Raw genomic sequence first — 20,492 nt, 5'->3', positions numbered from 1 at the left:
TACCTTAATTCTTTGGCTTACTGTACAATGTACATGTATAGGTAGAGCTAGGCAGGGAGAATAACTATGTGATTGCAGAAATTGATGTTATCCACAGAACATTTGACTTGACATTGGTAATGCACAGCCGGGATGCACAGATTGTCACGGATCAGCTATTTTGATTTCAAGAGAATCAAATTTTGACATGTTACTAATTGTAATTTGATTTCAAATGACTGGAAAGTAACACAAGATTTATCAATGAAGCTGGCAAAGAGACTCGTGGGATGAGGATTATAAACAACAATTATCTTCAAAAAGGCAAGAAAGAAATGATGGTGATGCAATGAAAATAATGTGGTTCAGTTACTACATGTTTTGGATACCTTTCAGCAGGGTTGTCACTACACTGGTCGGTGCCGGTCGGTAGTAACCAGCACTCAGGCAGACCAACCGGCACTCAAGGGAATATGAGGACTTGCCAACCGGCACTAAAGTAGAGAAATTGTACTTTTTACCTTAAAAAACAGCTGGAAAGTGACGCATGAGAGTATCTTGGACAAATATCATGGAAATTTAGCCAGCACTAAATTCAGTCTAGTGACAACCCTGCCTTTCAGGAGTGCTGTGTTATGAAGTCTTCTTTTATTTCAGCACTGAAATGTGCAGGTAAATTTGACATAATCTTTTGATTTGTGGATTGACACATATTCAATGAAAAATTGTGCATGGATATCATGGCATAAAACGCAGATTCGCCCCTTTTACGGTCTGAAATTGAAAGGGTATTCCAGCAAACATCAAACAAAACTTGTGCCAAGTGCAAGGATTGTTAACACACACACTATACTCACAATCTATAGATAATAAATTTATGACAGAGTACATTCCAGAAAGCAATTAGTATAAGGAAAAGAAAGGGTGATCAAGGAGTTAAGATTCACAATTTTGATTTGAATTTAATTACAAACTTAGTATCCCTTAATTGCTTGATTTTAAGTTGCAAATATCACTCTAGGAAGCAATATAATAGAAATGTAGGCCTACTACCAATGTGTTCACTTCATACCAAAACAGATTGTATTTGCTTAATCATTTGGAAAAGGGCTTATGAACCCACTCAAGCTCAGACTTGTAGTTGGCAACTACATGTAGTGCTGTTCATTCAAAAGCACTACACATGTTACCTCGATACCTGGATACATGTACCCAAAATAAAACCACCTGATATTTCAGGTAAGGGACCATATCCTTTTTAAGGGCTCTTCTTGTTTTAAATGTGGTAAAAATCTATTTTTTCTTGATATTCTAAAAAGAATTCCTATTGTAATTTAACGATTAATCTATTTTTGGGACTTTGCATTTTTTTTTAAAACCATTAGGAGGCAAAAAGTTTTTCACCAAAGCAGAAAACTTTCATTGACAAAAGTGACTCCTTTAAAAAAGAATTAAACCTGCTTTATTTATCATGAAAAGATCCGAAGCCTTTGGTGATTTTTTAAAATAATTTTATATCATGAACGAAAACGATAACAGACCGTGTACAAGCAGTCAAAGTCTCAGCATCATCCAATGAGGGCCGATTGTTCCATGAAATGCGACAGGCAAAACTGCTAATCACTTACCGCGTATTTTTTACTGTCCATTACGCAATGGCACGTAACGCTATAGCGCCTATACGCGAAGGCATGCAACACAGGTGTAGTTGTTAGACACGGCACGAACAAACAATCAGCCCTCATGAATATGCAAGAATTCACAGCATGCAATGCACAGGGACTTTGACTGCTGATACATGATCTGAAGTAGTCTGTGGTTTATATACTACATGTAATATTAGCAGTGAAAATGAGCTGGAGCATTTATACAACTTAAATGTTGCATCATGGTTCTTTACAAAACTCCTAGATAAAACCTCAAACTTTGGTAGTATTTTGTTAAAAATGTTTAGCAACAATTCTGCTGTGCACCTTGTTTTGTAAACTCAAAATATCAGACTTATTATTCCTTAAAATCATAAAACACACATGTACTTACTTGTCATTGATGATTTGTACTTTGTCTCCTTTCCTAAAAGTCAAATCATCTGGTGTACGAGCATCGTAGTCATATAAGGCTATGTATTGAGGAACTGTATGTGAGATACAAAAGGATGAAACAGAAGGTAAATTCAAACAAAACAACATTGATGTGATCTCATCCAATCAGGGAGGCAATCATCAGGAAAATCAAGTTTATTAACTTTTACATCATTACAAGTTACTCACAAATATCCCTAGCCTGCATTGAACACTTTTAAAATACTACTAATATTTTTATAGTTTTTGCTATTTAGAATCTTTGACCTGATTGCAATGCATCACAATTAAAATTCTATTACTTTCTATGGATTGATAACTTTGGGTTCAATGGTCTTTTGGTATAAATTTAATAAGAAATTTTTAACATCCTATTTTTGACTTAAAATGCCAACTTGAGCCCAAAAAAAACAATCAATTTTGAATCATAGGATAGGTTGAGTGTTTATGATACATACAAAAGTTTAATCTTGAAATAAAATACAATATTTTATATCTACATCAAATCAGCATAAATATGCAAGCCTGTGTTTACTTCCCAGTTCCCCACAATTGAAAGGGGCTATTCCAGTTGAAATCCATACACCCCCTATGGAAGACATGAGTGACCTTAAAATGTTTCACACAGGGAGTCTGAATTTCAATTTGGGGTTACCGGGTAACCCCATAAAATCTACACTCCTTGTGTGGGAGATCACAGTGGTGGGAGATTAATGTCAAGTCTTCCATAGGAGGTGTATGCATTTCAGCTGGAATAGCCTTTATAGATGCATCATCTCAATTACTGCTGGCCGCTCGCTCTTGAGTAAAACACAAGAGTAAACATGGTCAGAATCTACACCACTACATTACTCAATTAAAACCACATTTTAATTTGATTGATCAAGTTTGTCACTGATTAACTTCTTGTGAAATGTTATTGGATGTGTTCATCAACACCTTGTTTGAATGATGAATCTGTATTCTCAATTGCAATTCCCAAGCAAATAAAATTACTACCACTGTCTTGTCTCAATAACAAATCAATTTCATCTATTATTGGAAGCCGTGTATTCATTCTTCACAATTAGATGAAATGTAAAAATACCTAACAAAAATGCTTTTATTTTTGTGATGGTATTTTTGCACATTATAGCTAACATGTCCATTTGTATACATTATAGATAAAAGCCTAATGTTTTCCACACATAGTGGATTGCCCACTTGAAATCTCCTGAACAAAAAAATATATATTTCAATTAAATATATATTGAGTGATTTTTATATCTGTGAGATTTAACAGAAGTAAAATTAAGCTGTTTTATAGTTTACTAGATTCTCTTTAAATATCAAATGCATTAGGGTGTGATTACTTTTTCAGACAAATAGTGATATTTTTAGCTCCAAATGACAATTTTCATGTAGGCAAGAAAAACAGAAGTGAAAATTTCTTACTTTTCTTGAAGGCAGTCTCCAAAACGGTATATCAAATGCTCTGTGAAGCGTGTAATTACAATTTACACTTCATGGAGCGATTTCATATCCATAGATTTCAAAAAGAAGATAATATAATATTACATGTATGAAACAGAGCTCTACATGTACATGTATGAATTCATCGGTTGAATCAGAATACAAAACATTTTTAGTGCATACATGTAGTAAAGGACTCACGACCTTATTCAAAAGCAGAATTATAGTAAAAGGCTTTATATGATAAGTTTTCTCTGTTTCTGTCTCCTCCTGTCTGAATGTTTTTTGTAGACTTGTCTTTGTCTATCTTGCTCACGCTTACTCACTTTCTTCCTGTCTTGAAATTTAAAAAATAAAATAAACTTTTGCTGAAATAGATCAACAAGCACAACTTAAGACTTATTGATTGTTTCAGTGTTTTTAATCACTGATTCATTTGGTTTGTAATTCATCAAGTTTTTTATTAAATGCATCACATCTTTAGACATGCACCTACAACGACTTTTTTCACCAATGAATCTATAATTTTATTTCACCTCACATCAAAGATTCTCTGTAGGCCTAGTGTGGATTGGGTAGTTGTAAATCTGGTAACGTATCGAAACGTATGGAAATGGATGAAAAAGGATGGAAATGGGTAAGAACGGATGGAAATGGGTAAGAGTGGATGGAAACGGGTCAAAATATTCCAACATGGATCGAAATTGATGCAAAGGTACTCGCAAAAACGCATAAAATATTAAAACGAAGAAATGTTCAAATCACCGGCGCGGCGCATAGGGAGAGCACGTCACCCAAGCAGTACAGATCATTGAGCGTTAAGTTTATGCATCCAGTAATTTTAGCTAATTGCATGGAGGAGAGTGTGTGGATTGTGACCGGAGGATTTTCATTATATTATGCAAAAGTTTGTTTTGGTTAGTGGGTTAAGGTCACCGAGGTCATCATTTTATGATTTTAGACTTGGGCGGTAAAAGAATGCGTGGGGTCTATTAAGTAATGTCATTGAGAAAAATGAAGAAGAACTGTTTATTTAATTAATTGATATCTTTTAATATTAATCTAAACATCAATACAAATCAATTTATTTATTCTTAATTAAAGAAGAATTGCTCTTTCTTTCTTTCCTTCTTGCGTTAATTGATTAATTAAAAGAAAATTGATTCTTTCTTTCTTTCTTTCTATTTTAATAACATAAAAGTTTCTTATTGTTCTTTTTCCTTCCATTATTTGAATTTTATTTGCATGAAAAGAAAAAGCAAGAAAGAAAGAAATTCAAAAATAGAGGAAGACAAGAAAACAAATGAAGACACAGGATAAGAAAAGAAAAGAACACGAAAAATGAAAGACAAAACTGATACCAAATATAAGAAAAAAGACACGAAAAGAAAGAGAAAGAAAGAAAAAGGAAAGGCAAAAAAAAAGCAATAAGAATAAAAAATTTAATGAGTGAGAGAGAGAGAGAGAGAATGAGAAAGAAATTAACGTAGGTGTTACCCCACCCCATGAAAGAAAGAAAAAAAAAAAAGAAAAAAAGAAAAGAAAAGGAAAGAAAGAAAGAAAGAAAGAAAGAAAGAAAGAAAGAAAGAAAAAATAAAGAAAGAAAGAAAAAATAAAAATAAAGTAATAAATAAAGAAACAAAGAAAGAAAGAAAGAAAGAAAGAAAAAAAAGAAAGTAATAAATAAAGAAAGAAAGAAAGAAAAGAAAAGAAAAAAGAAAAGAAAAGAAAAGAAAAAGAAAGGAAGAAAGAAAGAAAGAGAAAAGAAAAGAAGAAAGAAAGAAAGAAAGAAAAAAGAAAGGAAAGAAAGAAAGAAAGAAAGAAAGAATGAAAGAATGAAATAAAGAAAGAAATAAAGAAAGAAAAAATAAAGAAACAAAGAAACAAAGAAACAAAGAAAGAAAAAATAGAGAAAGAGAGAAAGAAAGACAGTTTATTGAATTAAATAATTAAATGAAGTTGAAGAAACTTGGTAGTGTTTCCATGCCGCTGAAAGCATGCGAGAAGCTAAATTGGTATCACGAATCACGATCGCCTAGCACTAGTGGTGAAGTCTTCGGAGACGAGCTCTGTATTTTGACCGATGGGTGAAACACATTTTGACGAATTTTAGCTCTTATTGTACTCATTTTGAGATGTTCGAGTCATATTTTGTTTTATTCGACCCATTTTCATCCTTTTCGATCCATTCCTGTCCTATTTCCATCCATTTCCATCCATTTCCATACGTTTCCATACGTTTCGATACGTTACTAGATTTACAGATACCCAGTGTGGATTACATGTACCAACAGGTTCAATGCTTCAACAAGTCGACTGTGACCACATGGTGATTGTGGTTTGCATTCAATATACAATGTTTCAATTGTTTGAAGGCACACATCAGTCACCATTCACTCTGGACTACTGCACTTTCTCTATAGACAGTCGCAAGTACACCAAAATAGTAACTACATGCAAAAGTAAACTTAACAGTAGTGCACGTGTAAACGCATTTAGCTACATGTACATGGAACTTACTTTTGATGATTTTACATGTAAGATATATTACATGTAACGAGCTACTTTCAAAAAGGGGCTGTGTGAACAACTTGCATAAGCATGCGGACCTTATGATGACCATAATACTAGGACTGGATGATCAAAACCTATGGCAAAGTGACGTAATAATCAGATTAACTACCAAAATAGATGAACACAATTTTTGAATAGATCACCCTGCACTACAAGCAGGTTGCACTCATCACCTATGAATGTTTGCAATCATAGATTGATACCGGTCTTTTCAAAGATACTTATCTTACAGGTGCGAGTGATCAGCATTTCTTTGACATCTACATTTGTATGGTTCAATACATAGGTACCACATGAACGTTGAAGTGCAGGGCGATCTATTCAAAAATTGTATTCATCTATTGCTACATGGTAGTTAATCCAATTATTACGTCACTTCGGTAGCGAATTGTGATTGTGCATAATTTACCAGTGAAAGACACACTTACATTGTGAGTTGGCTTGCAAGTAAGTCTTGCAAGTAGTGTAATTTAATTGCTGTGTCAAAACTAAGTACTTTCAAAAGTAGGCTACTGTCTAAACACACCTATAGAACTTCAGAACCCTTGGAACAAACAATGTGTAAGATGCCCCATTGAAATGTAACATACATGTATGTAAATTTTATATACATTGTATATTTGTCTGATAAAAATTGGTTCCATATTTCCCCAATCGTAGGAGGTGACACCTGGTATCAGTAAAATAAATCGATTGTAAACTGGTACACATCTGCAATTGAGAGCTGACCCATGGACCAGGAAATACAATGTAATTTGTACAAACACTCTATACATTCAGGTCAATGTAAGGCCAACAGCCTACCTTCAACTTCATGTTCATGACAACACATTTTCCAACAATACATGTACATGACATGTATGCTGCACAACAGGGAGAATGAACTAATTTGCAAATTTTCAAAGTTTGCCATCCATATGTTTTGGCAATTTTCCTTTGCATAAATACTAGTATGCAATGCATACTTATTGCATGTAGGGGGCATAATAGAGTAACCAGTAGTTTAAAAGCGAAGATACATTACAATTTACTTATTTACCAGGATCTATTGTATGATTGAAGTTATGTAAATCTATCAGTTCCAAAGCTATGACAAAGCAACTGAAATCCTGAAAACAGGAATTTAATAACTTTTCCCAATAAAAGATCTATGATGCATTTCCTGAAACATTTCCTGAACTATTTCATAACTGCATTTCATCCTGTTTGGTCAGGCATCACTGGCACAAGAGAAAGAGGATGGTGAAAAACATTGCACAATTTGTGTATGGCCTATTAAATTGCACTCGGCATTCGGCAAGAAATTCAGGAATTGAGGTGTGCTATAAATTAAAACCCAATCCCTGATGTACACTGTATTTTGAATGTTTGATACATACTTACTCACTTGTAACCTGTCAGGCGGTGGCGGATGCGATATCGGCATAAATCGTCATTTTTGACATCGCCATTGGATTAACACATAATCATGCAATCTTCACAAACAATTCTTAATTTGTTATGTGGTGTCAAAGCAAAATTATCTTATTCTAAAACCGTTGGGGTACGACCAAGTACCCCACTGTAAGTATGTTAATTTTCCATTTGTAATTGCTAACCGTGTATTTTGAATGAGTCTCTCAGCCCTGTATCTTCGTCAGGCTCGTACGTCATGTGTTGCGTGTCCTATGCCGCCTGTAACCTGTATTCATAAATTTAATCAAGCGCCCCCTGTAAATGACTGACATTTATGTTTTTAAGTACCCGAGACACTAATGAGGGCATATACGGTAAGCCAACTGAGCCTTTGTACTTACGTTGTGATTTTGGAGCTGGTTTCTGTGGTGGTGGTGGTGGAGGTGATTTGGGTTTATGTACGGGACCCCCTATCGCGGCTCCTCCAGGTCCGTCTGGTTTGAATCCGCCATCTGCAGTGCCAGAGTCGTTTGGTTTGTAGGCTTCGTCTTTCCGTTTCCCAGCTATACAGCCCATAGTTTCAGCACTGGATACTTAAACATACACAATCTGTTGGAAAAAAAAACATGGTTGCTATCTTTAACCCTATTTTAAACCATAAAATATTAGACAAGTAAGTAATACAACAAAGTGCTGATCCAAATCAGCAAAGAGTATACTTTAAACTTTTTATGTTGTTGGGATGTATGTGAAAGCCTTCACAAAATTTAAGTAATTCAGCCATGATAATGTATGCCTATAGTTCAGAACTATTATAGTTCATAACAGTATGCACAAAAAGTTAACATAGAAAGAACGATGGTTAAATAGTAAATGCTCATTTTGATATCCAATTGGTTTAATTTAATATCAATATTAGCAATACAGTGTTTTGACAGAAAAATACCAGAATTTATAAGTTGTAGTATTAAAACTGTATTGATTTTAATTCAGCACAAAGATAATGGCAGGTTTTGAATGCCATAATGCGTAATACCCATTGATCGGCTCACTCATAATGCCACTTTTAAATTTGGGTATTTTTAAAAACACTAAATGTAATGCTAATATTGAACAACATTGGAAAAATGGGGATCAAAATGCATAAATAAATTGAAGGGAGGCATATTTATAATGCTAGGAAATGTATGTGATATGTACATCGTATGCATAAAACTGTCCACTACCAGTAAGTATTAAATATAATAATTAATTTGTTTTTGCATCCACAATATACCACGGGAGGATTGTCATTCACCCAGTCACTCATATTGCACCTGCATTCAAAACAAGTGTTGCAATTTCTTGGAAAAGGTACTACGGTGTAACGGTGGCGTCATCCAGCTTTTTCAAAAATATCGCTTTTGAGAAGGCATCACAATCAGCCAAAAGCATACATGTATCTACCATTTTCCACCCTGATGTGGCAGTGACGTCAATTTAACTCAATGCGCTGCCGCTGAGGCAGCTGTTTCATATCTATATGGCGTCTTTAAGTTTGTGCAAGTGTACGCCAGCGATTTGAAGCTACAATGTACATGTACGCCCAATGAATATGCACATCACAGATGGTATAGATATGTTTAGTTTCATACTTGGTTATTTAGGTGACTTGTAGAAAATGTTTGCTGAAATCTGTACCAATTTTATGGTTTATATAAGAAAATGAGCATTTTTTTTGCCTTGCCATGGTTGCTCTTGAACTGTGTGAATTATGCCATTTAGGGTGCATTTCAGAGGTTGTCGGACAGAAGGATGTGGGTAGGTAACACTGTAAGAGATCGACCCCCTTAGGAATATACAATGACTCTGAAATTAACAGTTTCATCACATTATGACTTGCAAGTCATTGGTTATGATGACCTATAGTGTGATTATTTATTAGACTATTCTCACCTAACCCTGCCTAGCTAGTTAAATATCAGGCTGGTTGCTATAATATGATTACATGTTGACCAGTAGGTTGCTAGGCAACATGCTCAGGTCAATTGACCTGTTACTGATCAAAGCCACAGTAGATCAAAGCATCTGCATTCAGTGTTGCCAAACCCATGATTTGGTAACCTAATTGGGCGACTTTTGAAGATATTCTCTGTGACTTTTTACAATTTCCTGTCCCATAGAAACCAATGTTAAGAATAAAATTGGGCAACTTTTTAACATTGGTTCACTACATTACTTCCAATAGTTTCCTTGCCATAGAAACCAAGAGAAAAACATTGGGTGCTGAAATTATTTGACATAGCAACCCTGCGGTCGCCTGCATTACAATCTCAAACATTCTCATGCATCAGGATGAAGTTCATTAACCCCTATGTTTATAATTCATAAAATGTGTGGGGGTGAGTCAGAAACTCCAGGATTTATTTAATTAAAGGCCTATTCAGTGACTTGCTCATTCAGATTCTGATTTCAGAAAATCATAAAATCATGAAAATTCCTTATTGTTGCACCTTTGTAATGTACAATACATTGTAGATATGCTACATGTATTTAGTCTACAAATTGTTAAAAGCTGAATGCCATGCAAAGACAAACTGCATGAAAATTTAACTTCTCTAATTGGTAGGGAATGTTGTCAGTTGCTCACTTTATCATTGACTGGATTGATGCTGCTCACTTTTTTGTGTTATTTTATTTTGTGTTTGATACACCTTGCAATAGGCTCCCAAGATATATGGCGCTTTTTAATGCTTGTGATAATTTCAGTATTTTACTGTTTACACTATAACATTGGCTTACATTGTATCCTACCCCTATACTTTGTTCTTTGCCCTACTCAATTAATCTGTTTACAACATGAACACTTTGCCTCCAATACCACCTTAACACGACCCCATACACTTTTTTAAATGTCATACTTAGATTCCTCATGCAGTTTCCTTTCAGAACATACATTGGGGTGGTGTGGGTGTGCATAAGAGTTCAAGATATGTGGCCATTTACAATTGTTGTGAATGCGAAAGTAATAAACAGTCAATCATGCCGATTGGCTGGTCAAACAAACGTCATGACAACAAGATGCCTTTACCCATTTCATTGGTCATCGGAGCGTTGGCAGGGGCGGATACTTCATCTCTTATAAATGTAATCGACAATCACCAGCGCGTACAAAGCAGAACATACCATGTAGAACAAAGAGGAATTTATCAATTTACTAAATAATGAATGGAAATATTTTTCATTTATCGAAAAATATTTGCAAGCATGGTAAACGCAGGGTCAGAATTTAATTTCTGCAGGAATCATTTGATTCTTGCAAATCAACTTCTGTGTAAACTACAAAAGTTTGCGTGAATCAACTTTGATTCACATAAATTTACGAGAATCTTTGCAAGAATCAAAAAGTCTATCCTCAATCCAGGCCACTGATAACCGATGATGGATTGAGGATAGAACGTGTGGAGCTATCTCAAAACGCATCAGAATCAATGAATCATTATAATACCATGTTACAAGGTTACTGACAATCGATCTTCAGTTTCCCGTCACATAATTTCTAAAAGCACTTGTGAGGCCGGGTTGTGAGCGTGAGGTACCGGTAACTTTTTCATTAATTCATTTATTCATCATTATTGTGACTTTCACTATATGACCAAACACAAGTGTAAACACATTGTTAATTTACCGCTCACTCACTCGAGATGGCTGTTTAACCCAAGTGAGATCTTAGAAGCTAAAAATCTGGTTGCAAATTCAGTACCGTACGGTACCGTACATGTACTAGTAGTAGCAAAATGGGTGCTTTGATTTTGATTTTATCTATCGAGTATTGTGCCGTAAAGCAAATCTATAGATTTCTCGAACATTGTGATTCTGCAAAGTTTGGCTAGTTCCCAAGTACCCGTCACACACGTGACAACTGCTAAAATAATTGACCGGAAATCTGGAATCATTATTCAAAAACGTCAACAGAAACTTAAATGACGAGCAGTCCGCATTTTGAGTATATATGATTATTATATGTGGCAAGTTAGTAATCCGACTAGATTTTGAATGCAATGGTCTCTAGCCTAGAATGTGAAGCTATCGGTGAGCAAATTCTTGGCTAGACTTCTCGAGCACCACAACGGTATGAAAAGCTAGTGCAATGCGATTGCATGATTTCAATTAGAGTTTGCACTAAAAAATACAAGGCTCCTGTAGTCTGCAGCTTAAATAGTTGCATGTTTTTCATAATATTAATTACACACAGTTTGTCATGCTTGTACTTCTTGTCTAAACTCCTATCATGCTTGAAATTGTAATTAATACTCCATTATTTATCTAGAATCAGTAAAAATTCATTAGCACATGATCCAAATCGGCGCACCCAAACTGAGATGGCACTTCAATGCAAACTTAAATAGGGCAGCACCAATATGAAAATGTCATACCGATAAATGATGCACGTCTGTTTTGCCCGTTTTTAAATTAAAGTTTAAATTGATTGCGAACTAATGCATGTCTACCGTCATGCTTTTGTACAGAATTGATACTGATGTCTGATGATAAAGATTATAGCCAAAATATTAAATTCTTGATCATGAGAGCCAACTTGGATACGCACAGTAATTTGCGTCGAGCGTACTACGCAAAGACCGGCGCTTACGGTGCAAACACAGCTTTTGAGAATTGACCAATCACACGCAGAAGGTACACTCTCGTGATCGAGAATTTGTTATTTTGGCTATAATTAGTTTATGCCTACTACAGTCATTACAGTACATGTTTGTTTTGAGAGTATATGAGTACGTATAGTTGGCTTTTGCTACGAAAAAGGGGATTAATCCAGGCCCAATTACTGGATACATCATACATGTAATTACCCCCTTTGGTCAATTACACTTCCAGCTGGACAAGCCCACCCCAATGATAAACCACAGCAGACAATCCAAAAGATAGAAAATTGTTATGTAATACAGTAAGTCCAGGGGTAGCGCTAGGTTGCTTTTTGGGGTCCCGGACCCACCAAAATAGAGTTGGGACCCCCTGTTTTTAAATTTTCTGCAAGTTCAGGGGTCCCTGTAGACCCCCAGTTTTTCAAGCTAGCGCTATTGCAGACATACTACCGTATTGTTTGTAATAAACGCTCCCCCTCTAATAAACGCCCCCCCTCCAATTTTTCTGTAAAAAATTGACAAAAATGCAAACATTTCCATGCCATATCGTGTAGGTAACTTAAAACTTGCATCAGTCATGTTAGTCACGATCGCTAAATTGCATGGAAAAAACCTATTTTGACTCAACTCCCATCCATTTCATTGCCTAATTATGGTAAAATTTCACTAATTCCATGCACTTTACAGCCTTACAGGTGTAATTTTGTTGTATTTCCCACGAAATTGTAATTTTCAGTGGGCGTCGCCATCTTGTATGGTCGTAAATCCCTCCTTTTAACAGGAGCACCATCGGGATATTGAACCTGATTTTTAAGCTTTTTTCACTGACAATTCACTTCCAATAAACGCCCCCCTTTTGGAAAAATGCAACGCCCCCGGGGCGTTTATTACAAATAATACTTATGCTGCATTTGTGCAACTCGGACTCACCAAACTCTACGCCGGACCCCCTACTTTTTAATTTTTTGCAAGTTCGGGGGTCCCTGCGGACACTGGAGTGTTTACATGTAGTTCTAGCGCTATCCCTGCCGTAAACGTTCGCCCAATGGCGCACCTGGGCTCCTTTGACAACTTTGCTCTGAGGTAATTTCATATATACATACATTATAAATATTTATATAGCGCTACTACATTTAGAACGTAGCGCTCAAAACAAAAACAAAGCAAAAGAAGAACATGAAGAAAAAATAAATGAGAACTGCCCGTGAAGGCTACAAAATCTATGGAAACAAATGTGACTTTAGAACCCTCTTGAAAATACCCACTGATTGTGATTCCCTGATACCAATTGGCAGTCTATTCCAGGTGCGAGGCGCAACATAGGAGAAAGTCCTGCGTTCAGCTGATATGAGTGTTTTGATTGTGTTGTGCTCTGTCAGGAGGGTGGTATCAGAAGCAGAACGCAGGCCTGCACGCAGAGGGCAGTGCAGGGAAACACAATCAGACAGGTACTCAGGAACACTCTTGGTGAGGCATTTAAACACAGTGACTAAAACTTTGAAATTGATGCGCTCTTCAACAGGGAGCCAGTGCAACTGCTTTTTAAAAATACGGTGTGGCATGATCATATTTGAGGGCCCTACATATCAGCTTCGCAGCTCAATTCTGGATCCGTTGTAGTCTTTGAATGTCTGCTTTACAGCAGCCAAGAAGCAGCCCATTGCCATAATCGATCTTGGAAAGGACAAGGGCTCTTATGACCAGAGTGTGTCATAAGTGTCATAATCCAAGTACCGACGTATCCGGGAAATGTTGCGAAGCTGGTATGTAAGGTAAGGTTAGAACAAAGAGTCTTGACGTGAATGGACATAGACATTTGGGAGTCAAATATAACCCCTAGGTTACGCACAGAATCTGAAGGACAGATGGATTTGTCACCAACCCTCAAAGCAACCGGTATCATTGAGCGCTTCAGGTGTGGAGTGAGTAGTGGTCACAAAAAACTCAGTTTTTACTAATAGAGAGCAACCTTCTCTAAAAATCCAAAAAAGAATTAAGTAAGGGTAGGCCTATGTGCTAGTGGGGATTTTACGTTGTCAATATTACAGGGGTGGAATTTCGGCGGGAGTCCGAGAGTCGACTCTCGCAGAGACTCCCGTAAAAGTCCTATTGCGAGAGTCCATGTGGACTCGCGCTGGAAATGATCGGCTAAGCGAACTTACGTTTAAGTTCAACACGCCTTAAAACTCAAAGCCAAAGCCTGCAAAATATAAAGGAAAAGTCGCCAAAAGATGCAATGACATAATGAAGTGAGAGTATGATGACACATATATAAAAAACTTAACTTTGTTAGTTTATTTGTTAGTTTGTTTGTTTGAATGCATTTTACGTAGGCCTACATATAATACCTTTTGGACTCCCGCAAGGTTGTACAACGAGAATCCATTTACGGGAATCCATGGACTCTCGCAAAACTCTCTTGCGAGAATCCACTTGGACTCCTGTGGCACTTTACGAAATTCCACCCCTGCTATTACATTCGCATGGACGGACATTATTTTGCGGGCTCGCTAGGATTCTAGTAAGTAGATTTCTTGCAATATTTGGCTTATTTACCATCCAATTCAATGTACTTGCACATCGTTAACATATCAAGCGCGGTCAAAAAAAGGTTTTTGAGGTTTCTGATCGTCACGATGAAACATTTTTTAAAAAACATGACTTTCTCGAGTTCTCCCAGCCATTTTGTTTACTCGTTGTTATCGACGTCACCAATTAGTCTTGACCTCACTTGTGCAACATGGCTGTATCGCGAACACGACTTGACGACAGAAACCGGCTGTAAATGAGGTGGGTCATCTTGTGACTTGCATTCTTTCACCACCGATCACGCTCGTCGGACGTAGGGGGGTCGAAGGCTTGGAAATTATCTTTTAAGTATCAGAAATTCAACTTCGAGTTTAATTTACTTGGATACATTGAATAAGATAACTATGATTTGGAGATCAGATATGTGAGTACCAATTTCATATAAATTGACTGAATTGCAAAAACAAATGTTGAAATGTTTGAGCTGCACAAAACGTTATCGTTAAGTGTGTAAATCGCATTGACATGTCACAAAATGGCATAAGCCAGTCTCAGTTTGTTCGAAATGTTCTAACTTTCGTATGAACAACCGATAGCTTGTGATACGAAGTTAGAACTTAGCAAGGATGTTATCAGGGGTAGCGTTTTAAGGGGTCTTGGGGTCCAGGACTCCTTGATTTGGCAGGTCCCTGTGATTTGGACCCCTTAATTTTGTATGTCTGAATCGGTCTGATGTAGAATTAGATGCCTGGACCCCTTTATTTGCCAATTTGGACCCCTGGACTCAGCAGGTCACCGCTAATCCTGGATGTTATCATATGTAACGTATGTACGTGTGATACATGTACGCAGTTGCCATACAAAGTACAATGTCATGCATACATGTATGAATAAAAAAGTTCTTCCTCAAGTTAGTTATTGTCTCTAAAATATCATGAAATAGGTCGTGACATATTACCGACACACTGTACTAAATATTTTATTATCTTAATAACTGTACTTATGAAAAATGTCAATATTTGTTCTCCTAAACAGCTTCGATCAATGCCGTGTCTCTGCTGTAGCCTACATGCACCCACTGACCTCCAGCAGTGTTGCCAAAAATGTTAGCCCAAATCGCGAGTCAAATAATTTAAAAGTCGCTCGATTGTTTTTAAAGGTGAACCTCATTGAAAATAAAGTTATATATCAATGGAAAGCTTATGATATCAGGATATTAAAAATAATTTTTTCCGATTTTTTTGATGGCCAATAAAGCTGAAAAAATAAAAAAATGAATGAATTTTTGGTCTTTTTTAAGGCGCCCAAAAAGCACCCAAATCAATCGTCTTTGACCTTGAGAATGCTCGTGGCGTAAGCTCAGGGTTCGTGATCACGTGATCCTACTCGGAAACATGTAAACAAGACTTGCTTCCTGTACTTTGCAAGCTGCCCGGCAAGTCTGATTTTCACAATAAAGCTTGAAATGAGAAGAATCTTCAAGTTGCTGATTCCTTATATATATTAAGAAATAATAGAATTATTGTCAACACGAAAATGTTCCGTAAATTTTTGACAAAATCAGTCATAACTGGCTGGGTATAACTGGGTAATTGAGTTTGAATTTCGCTGGGATCAATTCCATGCGCAAATGATTCTGCTACCGTATGCCGTTCATGTCATGGACTGAATAAACATGATCGAATAACAAATTAAATAACTTGTTTGTGACATTCCCTATTCTTGATTCATTTTAAAATATCTGATTTTTAAAAATATCGTCTTGTAGTAATCAAAAAATTAATAAAAAAAAACGCCGATTTCATCAAATCCAGCCCATAAAGGTTTTCATATTTAGCGCATTGCGGTAATACATTCTCCCAGTACATTCTTTCCACACAATCACGATTGAAAGAAACAGATACTTTATTATAAAATAAATACAATTTAGGCTTAGTAGACCGTTATTTGATGGAATTCTGAAATCTGAATAAAATTAAAATATTGTCACTTGTGTCACGATTCTTTTAATGATACTACAATCAGTGTACTGAAAAAGTAAAACTTTATGGATTACCGAACACGATGCGTAAATTGCTGCTTTTATGCTGAAGAAATTACAGGCAGCCGCGCCGATCAAGGTGGGCAAACACAGCGACTCGCTTCGTCTCTCCAGTAGCACAACTTTGCGCCGTGTTTCAGCAGATTTGATCAATCATTCCCTAATATTTGGAACATTTACAGGAATAAATGTTGCTGATGAAGTAGCAATATTAGTTGGAAATATCAGAATGTGAATATCAAATCGGTCATTTTGTCTGCAAGTACAGTACGTACAGTCGCGGATACGGAACACTCGGCGACTGAGTCAGTCACTGTACTGAGTTCACCCCGCCCCGTATGTATCTATGAGTTCGCCTATCATACATGACCGGTTGTAAAGTTAAGAAATAATTAAAAAATCCCGTACATGTACCTTATTCTATTCCTTCATTTTCTCATTGTGATAAGTTCATCTCAACTTGGTGTGATCATGACGATCTGAACTGGTAGCACTAGCAGTTATTTTTTGCAATCTGTTTTCATTCCGGTTCTTGGCGAATCTTCGCTCTTCGTGCTTTACTGTAATATTCCCTGCATATCGTGGATGGCTTGGCCTATCCCAAATCACCCCGGCCAGCACTTTTCCCATTTTTTAATCCACACACTTTATTCAGGAACTTCATTCTTGATTTGATCATGCATGATGTTTCCTTCATGTTAATATTCTTATTTTATTGAAGATATTTTTCATGTAAAGTAAGTTGACAATGACTGAGTTCGTGCATTGGCCCGATGCATGCCACAGTAATGCATGGACATTGTGTTTACAATCAAACCCGGAAGTAACTGTGTGTCCCGTGCTGGCGTCATCATCGAAAAGCGCCCAATTTGAGCGATTTCGTTTTGTATTTTAGGGGGTGCCAATATCCAATCTTTGCATGGAGATTATGTCTATCCTGGTGCGTTAGGCAAATAAAAAATATTCTTTTCTGCTTCCTGGCATCATAAGCTTTCCATTGATATATCTTTATTTTCAATGAGGTTCACCTTTAAAATTCATACATTGGTATCTATGGGATAGCAAAATACCATAAATTGCCTACGCCAGATTTGAAAAGTTGCTCAATTACTTTCTTAACCATCAATTGGTGTCTATTGGACAGGAATCTGTAGTGTGGAAAATCTTCAAAAGTCATCCTATTGGGCTACTAAGTCGCTGCTGTGCCAATCCTGAACTCCGCACATGCTTATTCCACCAGCCGTCTACACTGCGCATGTACTGTGACTGATTATGACCCGGATATACCCAATTGAAAACGTCATAACAAGGTCATCTCTAGCGTGTACATCGGTGACAGTTGTGACCTAAAACTTCTCCAGAATGTACTTGATTCGCCGGGTATACTTCAGCAATAGCGAATAAGTGGTCGTTTTTACTCTGTTCAAAAGCGTCACATGTACACCAAATACAGCCCCGGAATGGTCTACTTTTAGCGTGCCTTAACTCCGAAACAGTTTAGTCAAAGTTAAAAATCGATCCCCAACCCTTTGCTTACCTTGGACGAATTTGCAGTATTTTCCGCTAGCTCCGTGTTGAAAAATGTCCGTACTTGCCCGGTACAAACATAGAAATGGCCACATTTGCTTCAGTCCTGGTATGAATATTTCTTCCGTAATCCAATGGTTCCAACGTGGATAGTCTCCTACACAACCTGACGCTTGTCGATCCTAAAAGTGAGGACAGCGTGAGCTCTTACCTGCGTAAAAGTCTGTTCGACAAAGGCAATAAGGATGATTGACAGCGCCGTTCATTGGGCGGAGCCATTATATTACAGCAGACAGGTTGCGCTGTTCTCTGACCTTGACTGTTCGTCACATAGACATACCGTGACCTGGGTACACATTACAAAGCTGGGGGATGCGACTGCGGCTGCCATTTTGACACGCGGTATCTACTCTTCAGAAAAATTACTTTTGGTGACGTTTTATATCAAACAATTTTCGATAACGGATTTCTACTAGGATTTCAATTTTTTATTAATGAAGGTGCATGTAGTTTTGAGGAATAACACGGGATGTTTGAGTTTTATTTCAACTGGTGGTGTAGGAAGGTGAGTGAATTCGTGAATGAGGCCGGGGATTGAGGTTTTGTTGTTTCAACGATCCGATAGTAGGATCTGAAACGTAGGCTAAAATGTCTAATGACGCCATGTTTACATGAAAACATTAGCTGCTGCGAGGTCAGTGTTGTTGAATTCTTTACCTAAATTCCTTTCAGGATATTCTGATTTCACCTATTTATGATGTGTACGAAAATTCACCATATAAACTCAAAAGTGTGAATGCAAGCTGTTATTGCTGACAATAGAAACATTGTTGCAAAGTCATTAAAAACAGGTATGTATTACAGACGTTCTTTGGCCGAAACGAGATACAGGCCAGTTAGGCAGTCTAGAAAATTGTAGCCAAAAGTGACATTCGGAAGAATGTTTTTTACAAGCATTATAAAAAGTATTATCAACGCTATGCAGACGTGTTTTCATACCAGAAAGTTCTATCTTATATGCACACATAACTATCGTGTCGTCGTGCATAAAAGATAGATTTTTCGATCAAGTCTCAGTGTACAAACGGCATACACGCGACTGGCAAGCGAGTCTAGTATGTGCCCTTATTTGCTGGTGGGATTTTATGGGAGGGCACTTTTAGTTTGTGCCTAAAATTCCAGTTATGTCGAGGTAGCCCATAGCGCCATTTATAGCGCGAACGTCCCGGGCGAACGTTTACAGTATTAATATGAAACCCCGGAACCTGTTTACTTCATTTTGGCACACTTTTTGATAGTTCTATATCAATGGGAAATCAGCAGGAGCTAATTGGAGGGATTGTATTGTATTGTATTGTATTGTATTTTGGGAAATCCCGCCTATTTTCAGGCGCACCACTGAGTAAGCAGTGTACTTTTTAACATCTATCTATATCACCATTTCACAACATTACTATTAACACAACTAATCTACTACAGTCACTGTAATCACAACTACTACTGCCCTGGGACCTAGGGAGGGTGCAGGTAACAAGCCGGGGATGATCCCCCTACTCTTTTCGATAAGGCCTGCAACTTTTTACGTGCTCAGGTTTAACTCGTCTGACACACGGAACCACCATTTTACGTGACCATTCGAACCACGAGACGCTGGGCACCCACCGTGTACACCTGCACATTCCACACGGTGGATGGGAACGAGGAGAAATATCACAATTATATTCTACTAGACTGAAAGAGCTTATGATTATGATATTTCCGACCTATTGGAACTATTTAGAGTGAGCAACAAGGATCGGGCAGGATGGGGTTTCGAACCACGGACCCCTCGCTCAACTCTCCCTAATGGTCCAGCGCCTTAGACCACTAGGCCACCTCGCCCTCAATTACTCATTAGTGGTTTTGATTTGTATACCTTTTTCGTAGAGCAACCACACTGGAGTATAAATCAAATTATATTTTGTAATGCAAATATAGTAGAAGTATAGTAGAAGTAACTCATGAATTTGATTTTGAACATCAGCATTGAATGAAGCTGTCGCTGCTAAATTTTTTAGTTCATGAGTTTGCTATTCATTTACGAAATACTTAGCTAAAATTATACTCACTTCAAAACTAAAAAAGGGCGACGTTCAATCTTGATCCATTGTCATCATGAACTGTCATTAAAGATCACCGTCTTTATTATCAGAAATTTTGCATGAAAACTCGGACGCCCATTCTTCTATTCAGTAGAGAAATTCTTGAAGATAAGATAATTGATTTGCGTGCCGA

At 37.0% G+C, this 20,492-nt stretch overlaps 1 protein-coding gene across 1 annotated transcript in view; it reads right to left on the bottom strand.

Annotated features, from left to right (window-relative positions):
• LOC140166493 (tyrosine-protein kinase Fyn-like) overlaps positions 1–20,492 on the bottom strand; it is a 54,689-nt gene extending 34,197 nt beyond the window's left edge. The window contains 3 exon segments of the mRNA XM_072189972.1: positions 2,020–2,113; positions 7,883–8,090; positions 20,327–20,492. Of these exon segments, the coding sequence (XP_072046073.1) occupies positions 2,020–2,113; positions 7,883–8,057 (269 nt within the window). The 5' untranslated portion in view covers positions 8,058–8,090; positions 20,327–20,492.

The sequence above is a fragment of the Amphiura filiformis genome, chromosome 12 (genome assembly GCF_039555335.1).
Source record: "Amphiura filiformis chromosome 12, Afil_fr2py, whole genome shotgun sequence".
Classification (NCBI taxonomy): domain Eukaryota; kingdom Metazoa; phylum Echinodermata; class Ophiuroidea; order Amphilepidida; family Amphiuridae; genus Amphiura; species Amphiura filiformis.
Note: the sequence above shows the minus strand (reverse complement) of the source record. Positions and strands in the feature narration are given on the sequence as shown.